The sequence below is a fragment of the Trachymyrmex cornetzi genome, unplaced genomic scaffold (genome assembly GCF_001594075.2).
Source record: "Trachymyrmex cornetzi isolate Tcor2-1 unplaced genomic scaffold, Tcor1.1 scaffold227, whole genome shotgun sequence".
NCBI lineage: Eukaryota > Metazoa > Arthropoda > Insecta > Hymenoptera > Formicidae > Trachymyrmex > Trachymyrmex cornetzi.
The window spans coordinates 1,248,252-1,265,645 of NW_017296923.1; the positions used below are offsets into that span (position 1 = coordinate 1,248,252).

Consider the following 17,394-nt stretch of genomic DNA (forward strand, 5'->3'; position numbering starts at 1 on the left):
AGTAAAAGTTATCCTGTCATGGTGAGCTCCCCTACATCGAGAATTTAAATGTCAGAATTAAACAAAAAGAAAGAAAAGGAAAATGAAAAAGAAGGAAAACTTTAAAAATGCCGAATTAAAGAATATAGAAATTAATTTATCAAAAAACTTTAATAATATAATTAATTATCCCGAAAATAAGGACGCGCTCACCACGATTACAAAGTGTTTAATTCTGGCATTTAAATTCTCGATATAGGGGAACTCACCATGACAGGATAACTTTTACTTTATATATGTTAGGTTGTGTTTGCTCTGAGGAAGGCTCATATTTAAATTCTCGATATAGGGGAACTCACCATGACAGGATAACTTTTACTTTATATATGTTAGTTTGTGCTTGCTCTGAGGAAGGTTCAAAAATTAATCGAAACATGTAAGCGCGTTTGTTAAATAAAGAAGTTTCAAGCTTCATAAGTGATGAAACATGTAAGCGCGTTTGTTAAATAAAGAAGTTTCAAGCTTCATAAGTATATTATTTGCGCGACGTCTTCTGCGCCTGACTCCTAACGCCCGTATTCTTTCCAATTCTTTGATTTATAAGGAGTCTTGGTTAGTTTGATTTGTTATACGAACTTAATATAAATATTTTTGCTTTTATAATGTCATAAGTAATTACAAAATTGTTCTAATTTTTCAATAAATTAATTTTTGCATATCGTGATACTCTTATAAGTCTACATGAGTCAATCTGAGATACGTGATTAAAGGAGGATATTTCTTTATTCAAGGTAGTTGGGAGTTAAATAGCCATCAATTGTTTTTACTGTTTGCGCGGTTGCTGCAGAAAGGGAAGGAAGTTATTAATTGTTTTTTCCTTTTTTTCATATACGTGTATAAAAGTCGCGCAAACCTGAGAATGTACAGCGCGCGACGTCCCGGTAAAAATTCATAAGTGACCTGGTGACTAAAAGATATGAATTGCGAAAAGAACAATGCTTGCGAATTTAAAACCATCCAAGATGGCGGTTTAATTAGGAAGAAACGCGAGGTAAATATGAATGTTGGAGCGGAAGTAGTACACGAACGTAAGAAAATGGAACGGACGGAGAGGAACGAGTTACATAGTTCATCCGAAATGTCGGACTTCCTACTCGTGCATCTTCTCTTATTTCTTAATGAAGAGATAAGACCGCTGTGTTGTGTATTATAAATAAGCATACATGGAAGCATACAAATCTGTAACATTTTGAACTCATATTCTACTCATTGCAAGTGCTGACGCCGAAAATTTAAAACAGTGTAAAATAAGAATTATAAAAATATTGCCAAAAATGTGTTTGTAATTAAGCTAAAATATCACTGCGTAATTATTTGACAAACAAATATGTATAATTTCTAATACGTTGAATAGTCACAGTAAACGTAATTCTTGATTAATATTCGTGATTATTTCAATTGGGAAATGCAATAACACTGTTGTAATGCAGTGAAATGTTTAGAAGGGAGTCGTGCTAGAAATGAAGTCTCCAATTTCATAACAAAGGGAGAGAATTACTCAAATCCGCGTTCCCCTACGCTACGTACAAATGTCACCAAAAGTCGTAAAGTGGCAAGATAGGGTGAACGGTAATAGGCACGTGGCCTGAAATTCGGGACAGTTTATGAACGCCCTACCGAAATAACCCCTGGTGCACTCCGAAGAGAATTTCCCACGTTGAATCGAGTGGCCATGAAACAAAGAAAATAACATCAACACAAACAATTCGATTATATAGCAATTCGAATATGGCACACACACGTGGCATATTCCGCAGTTTCAACTTTTCATTTTAATAGAATAATCAATTGTAAGACTCACTTGTATAGGGAACATTGAATTGCAGTAATATTGAACGATGTATTATTACAGCATCGTGTATCAAAGTTAGTAAAATGAAAGAAATCGGATATGAGTGAAAGAAAGCAATTATCGTTATTTCACACGACCTGAATCTATGAAAAAGACTCGAGAGGAAATATTTCGGAAATATTTTCCGGGAACTACATTCAGCGAGATTAAACAAAAAATAAAGCGCCGTGTTTTACGCAGTTGCATTACAGTTAACGTGGCTGAGATTACTTCGACATGTATGCGCGACATGTAACTCACACGCGTGTCATCGCATATGGTATTACAAATTCAAATGTAGCACTCATATTGTCAGAGTTACGTTCCCCGGAGGTGACTTGTCACAGAGTTGACATTTCAGAACATGCAACTATAACCTCTTGTACCGATATGTAAATACAGCCGATGGAGATCTCGCGGAAGTCTCACCGGAGCACATAGAACAGTGGACCGTATCATCTAGTGATTGAAATGCAGATCTCGATGCAGATTAATGACATCCCAAAGTAGATGCGTGCTCGTCGATCCGCTAGACGTGCTTGCCTACTCTGACAGAAATGATATAACGCTCGTGATCCTCGGAGCTTTCGCAAGATGATATATGTATGTAAACCTCACGTTGCACGAGCGCCATTACATACTTTTCTAAAAACGCACATTCCTTTTATGAACGTTCAATATATTGGTCATAAAATTCATGTGCAATGTTTTCATATAATTTATTACATTATATGTATGGAAAGAACGGTTTTACTAAAGTAAATGTTAAAAAATTTAGTTAGGTACAGAAAATAAGTTTGTTATTAGATTAAAATATGTAGAACGCTTAAGCGTTTGTTATATTGCAAAAAGTTTTAACATTCTAACAACCAGTTTAAGCTATATAATTATTTTAATGGACCAAACATAATTACTTTTAAATCTGTATACATAATTAAATTTGTACTTCAACAAAACTATTCTTTTCGTATACATACATATATAAACTTGCCATTATACTTACATTACATTTTTAATTATATTAAAATTACATTATTTTCACTAATTTTAAAACAAATTAATGAATGTATCATTTTCTCGCATCAAGATCTTTCACTCTCACATTTAAGGATGAATTAAGATAAAAAATATACAAATATGTATATAAAATCAAGGGAAATACATTTTCGGAGGAAATGAAGGATATCTAAAATTTCACAAACAGGATTTGTCTCTGCAGTAACTCGATAAAGACTTCTCACACAAACAGCACGAATGCATTCGCATCGTGCTTTGCACACCACAAATAAGGACTGACTTTCAATAGCAAATCGATTTTCCAATAAAATCTATTTGCGCATTCTGCATCGATAATTATAACATCATAAAGCAAAGCGCACTATAATAAAGTTCGTTTAACGATCTGTAAGAAGAGTTTCAAGTTATATTATTAAACTTCGATAGCAGAGAATACTAAATTAATTGGAAATAACTACACGTACTAATTTTTACTGATTATATTGTTGCCATATATTTCAGTATGTAAAATAGTTGGATAATAATGCGAATAATGCGTATAATATTCTGCTTGTAGAAAGACTTAGAAATCTTTTCATTCCAAAATAGTACTAAAAAGGCTTATTAAATAACATTATTGCTAATTTAAAATGATTTTAAATATCCAGCTTTGTAAGTTCAGAACTTCTTAATGGATCTCAGTGTCGAATATGCAAGTTAGACGTGCGCTGTGCTTTGCGTAACTGTTTTTGTCAAAGGAATATGTAGGTGTAAAAGCGAGTGATATCTAATTAGCGGTTAGCTCTGCCAGCCGACCTTAATTCACCGGTTGAGACTCACTTTTCGTTTGCCCACCTCCTATACCGTACGTTATTTGGATTTAGCACACGAGAGTATTACGTATCTCGTTTGTGCATCGTAAAATAGAAATGTAGAGCCAAAAAGGAATGACTAAACTCGAAGAAGAATACGAGTGATTCACATGCAAAGACTTGAAATAATAAAAAAGCAGGTGTAGTAGTATAGAACTACTTTACATATGAATACATTTGTATCGTTTAATTTCTAAGTTTCAGAGTCAAATCACAAAGGAATATAAATAAAATTACTTATTTTTATAAAAAATTATATTTTCTGAAAAAACGATCCAATGCGATGATCGAACTGCGGATCGAGATATCTTTTAATGTCGCTCGATTATTCTTTCGATTCTCGGCACGGCATGGTATTGGCTGTTAAGATTCGCGCAAGTGATATGGGTCATTCGAAAAATTGCTTTGAAAGAATCGAACCCTCTTTATCGGCAATAATATGCTTTATCTTTCTTCCTCCCTTCTCTTTTACGAAAAGATTAATTTTCTTCAAGGGATCAATTTTCGCAAATGACCGATACGGGACAATATAAACTTTAATGTATATATCATGTTTCTCACTCTCTCTCTCTCTCTCTCTCTCTCTCTCTCTCTCTGTTTTACCTATTTAAATTTTGTTATTTTATTTTTTCTTCGTTGTCACAATATATTTTTGCATAAGTTCTTAGAGAGTCCATCCTAAAAGTCGTAATAGACGCTCTATCATATTTATCTATCTACCCACCTATCTATCTAGCTATCTATCTATTTATCTATCTATCTATCTCTATCTCAGTCTTTTCATATAGTGACAAGCGTGCAGTATTTTCGAATTGATTGCATATAAAATTTCTGATTAATTTTTCTAATGACAAAAATTTCATTTTTCATAGAAAATGTTATTGCTATATAAATTGATCGTAATTGCGAGATATTTCCATTAATAAAAATATATGATTAAATAATACGCCATTTTAAACGGTTTTAATTTTTGATAATTGGAGAGCCAGCAGCACATGTAACATAAAAAAGAATTAAATTAAATTCCGGACATTCTCCACGTCCTCAGTGCATCGCATATGCAAGTCTGTAATTGCGTTGTAAATAGTTGGAAGCACGCCAAGCGGTAGTACTTTGAAAATTCTGTTTTTCCCTTTATGGCAATCTAATCTCATGTAATTATTCGTGTAAACGTCGGAGATGTACAGAATTGTAGCGAAATTCTATTAATATTAATGTTATTAATATCAAAATTCTATTAATATTAATTATAAAATGTTATTAATATCACAAAGATATGCCGAAAAACGAATGATTTTTTTATCAATAACATTAAGGATAATTCGATATAAAGTATATTTCAATTCGACTCATAAATTTATTTTATGATAAAATTTTAATTTAATTTTGTACAGATCGTTCGGTAACGCTAACATTCTATCGATCGCAAATATTATGTTACCTGATTTTACCGTCATATCAGTCGTCGTCAGATTATCCATTCACAGAAATGATTTATGTAGAGTCAAGTGAAAACGCAATGTTTATTGAAATTACTACCGCTTTTAATTTCCAGAGCTAGATCGAGTAGCAAACTTTGTCATCTCTATTACGTGCAACATGAGCTTACCGAACGCTTTGGTAAACCGCGGTAAAAGTGCGGAAGCAAGAAAGTCCGAGCATGCCATTATCGAACACGGCGCCTCAGTAACAATTCTATTTTCCCAACATTGGTTTTACGTTTTACTGACGCCAAATGCGGTATTAGTTGCGAAGTTTGGTAAAAGAGTAACTTTCCTTCTTGCGGAAAGTTTACCTTCGCTCTTACGTGTTTCGCAGAAGAATAGTTTCAGAAATATTCTTTCGGAATTTAGAACGAAACCCAATGCATTTCGCACTCTTTACTTTTCTGGCCAATCTCAGCTTACAATACAACTCCTCGGAAATGGAGAGTAAAGTTAAGATCTGATGTGCCATTTGATCGGAACTGTTGAACCGGGATAAGCTCCACTTTCAATTGTCGGCACAGTCTGTTTTATAAACGGTGCTGCGTAAGTCATGAATTTTTACGACCTATCGACGCTCGTAAAAATTGGTCATGACCTCGCCTGTAGATACAGATATGGCCGTAAGGAATTCATGATCGATATCGGTTTGGAAGAAAACGAAGCAAGGAAAGGAGATAGAGAGAGGAGAAACGCAGAGGATGAGCGCGAGATACTTCTCCGGAAATTACGCTCTCTCCGCAGAGGCGGCACTTCCGGTTTGGCTATATATAAGTCGTCCCAGTCCAAGAAGAAGAACCACAAACGGACATAGCCCGTAAACTTTTCGTGTTCAAAATGTTTTGTCTGTAGCATTTGAAATATCCCTAAAAATACATCGTTACTAATACGGCCAGTTTAAATGTACAGTTTTACCAAATGTCTCGAATCGTCCAATGCAGATCATGCATAATATATACATATATTACATAGATTTTTGGACGAGTAAAAACGTGAATTGGGAACGGCTTTATTAATTTTTTATGCACAATAACGAGCGATACTGTAATGCTCTTAAAAAGATGTAATACATGTATAATCCAATGCAAATTTCACTCGCTCATATATTATAAAATGCCGATATTAATTCATTTTATGCGTATCGCGTAAATCGGATATTGTTTTTCAACGTTGGACATGAAACATATTTAATGAACCAAGAAATTCAATAGGTATAAATGCGATACTGCATTTGAATTCGGAAAGTATGTGCACCTACCAATTAATATTATAATAATACCGATATAAAGTAATCAATGATTGCTTGTCAAAATGGTATTATTTGTTGCGTGTGAACTATATCCGGATTTGGATGTAACGGAATAGTGTTACGTAATCATTCGTTTGACGTACATCCGGGTATCGAACGATGAGACTTTCAGTTAGCAACATTTCCGCGATTAAATACTGACGATACATACATATATCTCCCTCTGGAACTTCCGATCTATTTTGCGTCCAGAGTTACTATTTATGACTATCTCATAAATTTGGACACAGAAAAGCCAATAATGTACATGCTGTTAGAATGAACTTTGTTTGTCAGCATTGTTACGAGAGTAAAGTACTCTACGGATTACATGGCTGTACATCAACGTTTTCAACGAGTTATTTTTTTTCAGCTCGTAGGCGGTGAATTCGACATGGAGCTGAATTTCGTGATACAGGACGCACAGAACATCAGGCACATGCTGGAGCTTCTCGACCATTGCCCACCCAATCTCCAGGTAAGTGAGCGACGTGATGTTAAACTAGGTCGAATTAATTACGCGCGGAAAATATCCAACGTAAATCCAGGGAGAATGCGGTGGAGAGTACCTACGGATAAACGCGCCCGTCAATATCGCAATATCGGTAATTGAAATTGAAAATCTATTGTGTATGTGTGTACAGAGGTATATATATGACACAGACACAGGTATATTATATACGTGTATATGTAACGCGCTTCTTGCAGCGTAGTGTTTCTGAGAATGCGAAGAACATGAAGATAGAAAAGTGATTTCTAAGATTCTTCTCGGATATCATCCAGCAGAGTCGAGTTACACTATTACGTTGAAGCTGATCGAAGAGTCTCAAACTACTCAATCTTTCCTTAGTCTCGACAGCTCTTAAAATAGACAGCAATTTATATCTCTTATAAGATTTCCCATTCTTCACCATTCAGTTTATCTAATTCCTTTAGTCGTTTGTCAACACGTTCTATAAATAATCAAACCGCGATTATTCATATTTCAATTTTTATTTTGTAAATAAATAATTAACAAAAAGAAAATATCTGACAAGCACTATATTTAATTTATAAGTAGGTACGTAGTTTAGTACAAGTACAAAGACGAACATTTAATAAAAAAACCAAATTATATTTAATAGGGCTCTCGAAATTCAAATAATAATAAATATTAATTAGCGGGCAATGAGAAGTGCCGTTAATTCTCTTCGTTGGATAACCACGGAAGTTATTTGCTTGGTTATCCAACGAAGAGAATTAACGGCATTTCTCAATTAAGAAATAGGAGTATGTATCTCATCATTTGTCGAACGCAGTGACCATCTCCAACATGTGCGGATTGGAATATTGTTCATGAAAATTATATATGGTATTGCTGATGATGGTTTAAAGTAAACCGAAATGTTCAAGAAATTTGTTATCAACAAGTAATGTAAAATTACAATGAATATATTTTATGTATTACGCTCCAAGTACCACGCTGTGTATGCTCTCATGCCCGATGATTAATATTTATTAAATATTTAATAATTCAAATATTTTAAAGTTACCGCAATCTGCAGCTCTTCGATATTCACGCAAAATTTCCTTTATCGCTTTTATTCTTTCTGTTGCATCAGAATAATTCCGCTGTACTACTAAATATGAATTATCTCAAATGAAAAACGAAACGATCAATACCAGTGCATCACACGTATGCGTTGCAAGCATGTCAAATAAAACCGCGGTAATTGAAGTTATGCGAAAAAATGAATGATTTTCTTTTTTATAATGAAATTGCAACAGCGAAACGCTGTATGATGACGCATTGGAAAGAAAAACTGCGAAATGTAAGGGCATATGTACGAATTTCTGACTCTCTCTTTTCTACCTTTCTCTCTGCTCGCTATTTGATGCGAAAAAAAGAGAGTGTGGCGTGCGTAGGACACGCGCAATCTCGGCGTACAAAAGGATCGGAATCCATTACGCGGCAAATTTTTCTCGGATAGAAACGAGATTTTTTTTTTCGATCACGTAGCATGAGATTTATCACCGCTTTGAAGCATCGTCCGCATCCTCCGCTTTTCGTGCTTGTGAAGCATCCAGAGGCGCATCGATTCGCCATGAGGAAAAAATATGATCTCGCGATATCGTACTATCAATAGAAAAATAGCCCGGTGTAATCTGATCGATATTGATCAATGTAGACACGTATCGAGTACTGGCATATAATAACTGACCAAGAGAGCAGTGATTTGTTAAAATATTACTAGTGGCAATAAATTTTTTAGTCTATTTCAACAAATTTGGTATGAATCCTATACAAGACAATTTTTCAGTACGATAAAATTTGTGCGTTCTTGTTAATAAATGAAAAATATAGGCGCTTTTGATTGTTTTATTTTCAGTGGTAATTTAATTTGACATTTTTCTGTTTGATTTTTCGATTTTAAACAGAAAATAAATATCCCGAGCGGGTTCATTTAATTAAAAACAAACATGCAACTGTAGCTTTGAAAAATACTTTCAACCGATTGTTAGATTTATAATGTAAATATATACACCCAGAGAAAGGTTTCTTTGATTTAAAGAAGTGTTCCTTTGATATACGGTTAAAGAAAAAATTTCTTTGATTCGAACGTCATTTGTTTGATTTAAACATTATTTTTTAAAATTAAATAAAAAAATTTATTTGATTTAAAAAAATTAAGTTCAAATCAAAGAAATGACATTCAAAAGAAATTGTTTCTTTAACAGTATAGCAAAGAGACATTTCTTTGAATTGAAAAAATCTTTCTCTGGGTGTATTTTGCGTTGATTTAACACAAATGCGTTTGCATATAATTAATTCGCGTCTCATTTGATTTGGAACAAACAACATATTTTCACGAAGTTTAACGTACAAAAATTAAAGAGAAAGACTCCGTAAAAAAGCATTATCTGTTAGGTATCTTCGAAGTTCGTACGCGTCGCTTCGTTAAAAGCGGCATACGACTTGGCGAGAAAGGAAAGACGGCGAACTTTTGTAAATAATAGCGGGTCCTTAGTCGCCACGTCGGGTGGAGGAAAATCCGTTTATGCTTTCGTCGCTCTTCGCAAACTCATACACGACACTTGAGCCTTCGCTGCAAACTTTTGGCGTGAAAGTAAATAGAAATTTAAGCTAGATGGATAGACTAGACAAAGTTATGAACATTCTGTTCCTTCGCTAATCATCCGCGGTCGCCTGTCCTTTCCATTAAAAAAATTTACTGTATAGCAAAGATAATTCAAGTCCAAATCAGATTTATACAAATTCGTTCACTAAAAAAAAATCTTAATTTCAAAGAAATATTTCTTTGCTCGTATTAAAAAAAATTATTTTTTTGCATCGATGAAAATTTATTTTATCTTATTTTCAAAGAAATTTTCATTGATCCAAAGAAATAATTTTTTTGAATACGAGCAAAGAAATATTTTTTTGAAATTAAGATTTTTTTTTCAGTGTTATTTCATTATAAAAATTCTCGCATAGTTCAGTTACAAAATTCGTTAATTCCTAGCAGCAATGTTGCGATTTACGCGAAAATTGAAAAGCCGTATTTGGCAACTGTGGCTGAAATGAGAATTAATTTGTACGATGTAGAAACGCTCGTTTCAATGCGGCAAAATCACCGTGGTATAAACGTGTGATGTGGTAAACATTAAGTTCACGGTGTGATGGTAAGAGTCCACCTATTACATACAAGACGTTTCCTCGCTCTCGGTATTTCCCTCATATTTTTTCATAATATAAATTTTATGTAAAAACAAAAAACTACTTTTAAAAAATTTGTAATTTTAAATACTAAATATTTTGTAATTTAAACGTTAATTTAACGTTATCTTGAACTAACACTCACATGAAATTAATTCTTAAACGCCTTTTCAGTATGATATCGACTTTTTTCCAATACTTCTTCATGCTTTTTCCATTGCTTATAATTTTAGTATTAATGCATACATTTGTTTGGTATCGTTGTTCTTTGTTCAGCGTATCAATTGAAATGACATTTTTTACGACATGTTTGTTTTATAACAGTTATAATCAATTGTTGAATTGGATTATATACCAGTATATTTCCATACACTGTTAAATTAATAAGTCAATTTATATTCAATTTGAGCCTCGTCCATATGATAAAGCACAATAGATCCGTAAAATATTTGTATTCTTAAACTCTTAATATATACATAATTTTTTATATAGAAGCCATTACTTGTCACTCACCATATGATGCGCAACAGCGGAGTTGATGGTAGCGAAATCTATAAAATACAAATATACAATATATCCAAATTAGTAATTCCCAAAATATAATCAATAAGTAGATATTTCAGAAAAACAATTATTGCTTGTGTGAAATAATTTCAAAAAATAACGGTAAAATTTCACGAGTAATAAATGAAATAATAAATCAATACTCTATATTGCTCCGCTGCCACCTGATGTCTCCCAGGCCTCCTCCTCCTCTTCTGATTCCTTGGTGGCACTCGTACGACACAATACTTTCGAAACGCACTTAAGTACGATCACACACGTTGCACGCTGTAGAATACAAGGATCCCAAGATACTTAGCACGACATTCCCATTGTTAACCCACGATGTCCTGTAAATTAGCATAATGAACGAATCTCAATTGATCGGTTGATATTACACTGAAGTTATATTACGTGGTTAATATACGGATCTCGGATCTGATTAGGATCGTACTTGTACTATTCTTAGGAAATTATCTTTCATTTTCTAGTACCTGCCATGATTGCGTACCGAGAGATAATACCACGATGATGACAGGTACTAGAGAATGAGAGATAATGACTTCAAGATGACATACACTGAATAAAATCAAACAAAACGCCGCATGTCGGGCGCCAACTGATTACTTCTGCGAAATATTTAATATGTACTATATGAAATAAAATACTTTATATTTCAAATAAATTGTTAATGAACGATTAATACACATCGCAATAGATTTTTTGTTACTTAAATCGACTCGGCTCGATAATTCATGTGTTATACCGCGCTTTAAATCCGGAAATACTAGATAAATCGATGAAAAATTCCAAGCACGAGGCAAGATAAATTCGATCGGCATTAGGGAAATGATTGTCGCCCATAAAGCAACAGTTTATAATTTCCTATCTCCATCGAACCATGTAAGAAAGAGATAAAGAGAAGAGAAGATGACGGAGAAGAAAGAAAAGAGAAAGAAAGGAGAAGAGAGGAGAGAGAGAGAAATTAAAGAGAAAAAAGAAAGCTCTCAATAAACAGTCTTTCTCCCTCACGCTATTATTATCATGATCCAAATTCACACACACCAGCAGCGAGAATCGATTATAATATGATCCTGCCGCGATCACGTTCCGAGAGACAATAACACGTGGAGCAGCTCCGACCTTTAACGACTGAAGTCACTACGCCCGACCGCGCAGTGACCTTGTTTACGAAGTGTACGTTCTAAGTATCCATCCAACCTACAAAAATTTCAAACACTGTGTGCCAACTGAATTATAACAGCCGCGAAATATTTATCGTACACTGAGACAAATTTCCAGACTTTATTCGTTCAGAAGGTAACAAACGGATATTTCCGATAGATTTTGATCATATTTATAGGACTATCCGATAAAATATATCGGATAGTCCTAAAATTTCGGATAAAGTCTGGAAATTTCTCTCAGTGTATTAAGCTCATCTTAGATTATCTATAATTCGTTATTCGCATCAGATTAGAAAAAAGAATTCTAGTAGATATAATTTTATATGCCGCGCACTTGCAGATATATATCTTAATATACAATATGTATAAACATGTGTATTGATTCCTCAAAATGTTTTTGGCACGTTGTATGTAGAATTCTATCTTGAAATCTGACCTGAATTATAAATCGTCTAAAGTAAAAACTTCGAAAAGCAAATACATACAGCCGAATTAAATATATTTTATTTATTGCATTTCAAATTAGTTTTAATAAAAATGTACTGTTAATTGTTAACTGTATTGTTAACTGTTGCATGTTAAATTTAATATTTATTGAAAAACATATGACATTAATATGTTTATGTATGTAAATATACGTGAAATTCTTTTAGAGTTAGTACTAACAACTTCGAGTTAACTAAGACTCCTCTCTTATAATTGGATTATACACAGCTGGAATTTTAAATTTTGTTTAAAACTAATCGAAAATTTATATTTTTTTGATCTACATTCCCGAAACTCTATTTAAAAAATTCTTTGCTTTTCACTTCAAAACTGATGCACTGATAATACAATATTTCTCGTATCATTTCTTGAGATTCTAATATCTGCCATTAGAATATATACATCGTCGGTTTTGAGAAGCGTTACATATTTTTCACGTGTTCGCGTGGAACCATCCATCTCCTTGAGATCTAAGCCAAGCATAATGGACCAGCGTAATGCTCACGGAAGCGTATTCTACCTAAATCTCTAGTACTTTTCTGTTAGAATCTTTGAGTAGGCGAACATCCTGCGGGCACAGCGAATGCAGCGAGCGACAACCGCGTTAAAGAGACACAATGCAGTTTCAAAGTACCATTTGCGACGCATTCGTATTTATGTCGCTTTGAGAAATCAATGGTAAGCTTTCTAAATGAGTAGCTCACCTACCTTACGTTGCATTTCTGTCTTTATCCATTCAATAAATATCCTCAGAAGAAATTCTTGTCTTAGAGAATCATAATTTTTAAGCATAATGTAACAGTAACTGATCTTCAACATTAAAAAATAAGCACAACAAGAATAACTATAAAAATGTAATTAATTATTTTATACGTAATTAGTATCTTATACATTAAGTCGTTTATGCGATCAGTCATTGTGATATAATAAAGGACCATTTTAATTATATCTCCAAAAACATTCTTTCAACATTTTCAAAAAAATGAGAAAAGAACAAAAGCGTGAGTGTTCCACAATTGATAATAAATAAGAGGATAAAATCAAATTTTTAGCGTAGTTAAAGCAATTTCGCCATTTCGCTAGTGGATGAAAATGCGAACACATGGTGCGTTTTCGAAGAGGAAAATTAAAATGGATGAGACACCCGTCTCGAAGGAAAGATCAGATAATGTGAACGCCTTCACTCGAGTGTTATTTTAAGAAGTGGCAGGAATATGGAGGCTAAGACATTCTTTTTGACGTACTGTTATTTACGGTTGAACGGGCACACGCCAGAACGAATTTCGCGTTATCTGTTATCGTTCGCTAACTCAACAGCACACTTTCTCGCAGTAAAACTCATTACAGCATCCTTTCTTTATCATGCGTGTCAAGATGTAAGACAAATTCATTCCTTGCCTCTTGACAAACTTTTCTTGTTCATTTTTAATGATTTTTGACGTAGATACTGGTATGATCTCGCTTTCTTACTTAATTCATAAGTGACACAATATTTAAAAAATTTAGTTTTTCAGAAAAGAAGAAAACTATTTTTCAACGTGACAGAAAATAAGTGATTCAACGACTAATATTCACAAAAAAAATATATATATATATTCTTAACATAGTTAAATATTATTTTTTACCAATGTCGTTCCACGATTCTTTAAAAAACCACCCTTTTCGAATTGCGATTATTTTGACAATTTTTTCTTACGTTAATTCACTTTTGGTGATTAATAGGATGTTTACTTAAAGATATAATCTTTATAAAAAGTGACTGGAAATTTATATTTTTCATATAAAAATGCATATAAATATGAAATAGTTTAATAGAGTCAATATTTAATATTTAGCAATATAATTTTATAATTTAAATGAAAACTTTTTCATTTTATCTTAATAATTTTTTAAAAACATGTCTACTTCTTAAAATAATTTTTGATCCAGATTTTAATACAATCAAATACTTTCAAATACAATATAGAAAAATATGTAATTTTTTTTATTTTATTTAAAAAATACTTGTAATACATTTTTAACTCATTCATGATAATAACTCAAGAATCGTTTTTTTATCGTTTGTACATTTTTAATATAAGGAAATAAAATGTCAGTAACGTAAAATTTCCATGTAATGACAAAAACAAGTTTAGCTTCGATTTAAAATGTCATCAGACCGTCTGAAAAATATTGGAAAGAATATTATTTTTATGGGAAAGGTAATGCGATGAGTACGATCTAACGATTCACATGATGAATTTACAGCAAGCATAAACGAGGGTATCAGTTTTTCACTGCACAAAATGCAGGAGCGATTTGCAACGAGAGTCACAAACGTTCGTGAATTCGATTTTATCCGGGTATTATGTCGCGTTGTTATTTTGATGAGATGTAAAGCCGGATTACCGCTGGCAAACACTGCACTTCACATGTAATATTTTACGTGCACCATAAAAATCTATGATGTATTTAACAGTATATAAATCGATAATCAATGTTTCAATGAAAAGATAATTGATATATATTAATGTGAAAGAAAAATAAAGATAGAATTCTTCTCATTTGTGAATTAATTATTTAAACATGACATGCAGAAATTCATATGCATGAACACACACAGACACAGTACATGTATTATTTTAGAATTATATCCACAAAAAATTTAATTTCTTTAATAAACATTTTTATGTAATAGTTATCTTCATCTAAATGATCATAATCAAATAAAATTTAGTGAAAAATATTGATAGAGGTGTATAGTTCTCAAATTGATAACAATATAATTATAGCTGCTAAATGTTAGTAGATTATTAAAACGTAGTATAATAACCTTTAGAGAATTTCGGCCTTATTACTTCCAATTGACAAACTCTGAACTTTCATTAGATTTCATTACCTCTCTAAATACATTGCGTTCTATTTAGTTTATTGACTATTAACAGCGTTTAAACGTAATAACTTGGATATTGCAAAATCGTTCGCAGTCTTCATAAATTGCCGAACAGTTATAGACGCTATTCCTGCAACAAACGCAGGTTATAGATTGTAATTCCTACAAATATGTCAGTCTTTTTTTTACTAAAAAAAAAAAAAAAAAAAAAAAAAAAAAGGGGGAATTTCTCGAAAAAGAAATCCGATCCTCACACATGCGTCCATAAAGAAATATAAATAATTTTCGACTTGTCAAAAATGTAGAAATAACGATTCTTGTCGTGTGTGTGTGTGTATGTGAACGTGAACAAAGTTTGAATAATTGTACGTTGATATATGCATAGATACACAAAACTTATTCAAACATTATTGAAAATTGATAAGAAAGCAGTTTGCTAAAATAAGTTCAGAAATAATGTCTGTACATGGAGATAAATTGTTTGGTATTTATGACTATGATTGCATGCTAAAATAATCAGATACGGTTAGGAACTCCATTATCATTACGTTATATAATATTAGTAATTATACTTATAGTTCTATCAAAAAATATATAGTTGACAACAAAAATAATTACATAAATTATAGTTAAATTACGGAAACTGTAGACCATTTTTTTTCTAAATATATCGAATAGACATATAAAATAAAAATTTTTCGCACTTATAAATCAAACATCTGTCAAGAATGTTACTAAAATAATCAATATTTATCGCCGTATTGACAATATCTACATCTCTTTTTAGCGTACGGAAATAATTTAGGTCAACGACTACAAGATAAATATCAACTACCGTGTCAGTCAGTTATGAAATTGACAGTTTGTTGTTACTTCGACAATCACTCTAGTCTCTCTCTCTCTCTCTCCCCCCCCCCCCTCCCCACTCATGGTTCATTACGTTTAATTTATTTATAAGTATTCATAATAATCATAATATCAGTTAATCGCATATCATTACCATAGAGAATTGTTCATAATTACCTATCGAATAATTTATGCTATTCATGAGCGGAAGAGAACCAACAATTTATACAAGCTTGTATTTATACCCGGGAGCGAATAGAGATCAATAGTGAAATTAAATATCAAACGTGACCCGCATTGAATCATTATATAATTAAATAGTAAAATACTTACGCGTCTTGTCTTGTCACGGTATTTCGGTCAAATTTTGTCAAATGTTTTAAGGTATTCATTTTAAGATTTTATTCCTATTTTATACGAGTTCTCTTTATCAACGAATATTTTTTCATAATTTATATTATTTTAACAAACTGATTGCTTTTTTAAAATCTCAAATTTTTATACAACCGATATATATTATATTTTTTCACACTCTGACTAATGTTATTAATATTTAGCATTGAAAATTTGAAGACTGTTTTATTAGCTATTTGTCATCAACATGAACTTAATATATTAACTAATATATTACGACATGTATAGCGAGTTTTTTCTGTACTATCTTGCGCACAATTACAAAGATGATCTCTATTGGATACAACAGCAACATTTTTAATATCGTTGCGATAACCTTAATGTTATTTTACTACCTTTTTGTACATCCAGCTGAAGTTAGTATAATTAAAAAAGTTTTTATTTTCGTAGTTTATAATTTTTAGTTATAGGCAGTTGCTATTTCAAATGTTTGTACTATTAATTTATTGAAAGTTTTTACACGTCTAACATTGATAATAACCCGATCGGAGTCGAAACGCCGTTTGTTTTATATTCATTTCTATTTAATTTTGTTTTATTTTGTTTTAATGCTTACTAATATATTTGCTTAGCACTTACATTTTGTGTTTTCACTTGGTTTATAGCCCTTCTTAATATATATTTAATTAATTTGTCAAATGTATTATTTGATTTATTTAGATCCGTAATCATAAAATTGCTGTGAGGTTAATTGCTTGCAACAAATTCAATTAGTATCGCAATGTTGCACGGAATATTTCAGTACAAAGGAAACCGCTACTCGTATCTGTAATATACAGGGTGGGGAAAAAGTATGGAAGCAAACAATTATTTCCGAAACTATTCATTTTTCGACAAAA

The 17,394-nt window shown here is 32.2% G+C and overlaps 1 protein-coding gene across 10 annotated transcripts in view; it reads left to right on the top strand.

Moving 5' to 3' along the window:
• rg (A kinase anchor protein rugose) overlaps positions 1 to 17,394 on the top strand; it is a 389,200-nt gene that overhangs the window by 218,744 nt on the left and 153,062 nt on the right. For all 10 annotated transcript variants that reach the window (XM_018506580.1, XM_018506581.1, XM_018506586.1 and 7 more), the window contains exon 2: positions 6,884 to 6,988. In XM_018506580.1, the coding sequence (XP_018362082.1) occupies positions 6,884 to 6,988 (105 nt within the window). The remainder of the gene's footprint in view (positions 1 to 6,883; positions 6,989 to 17,394) is intronic.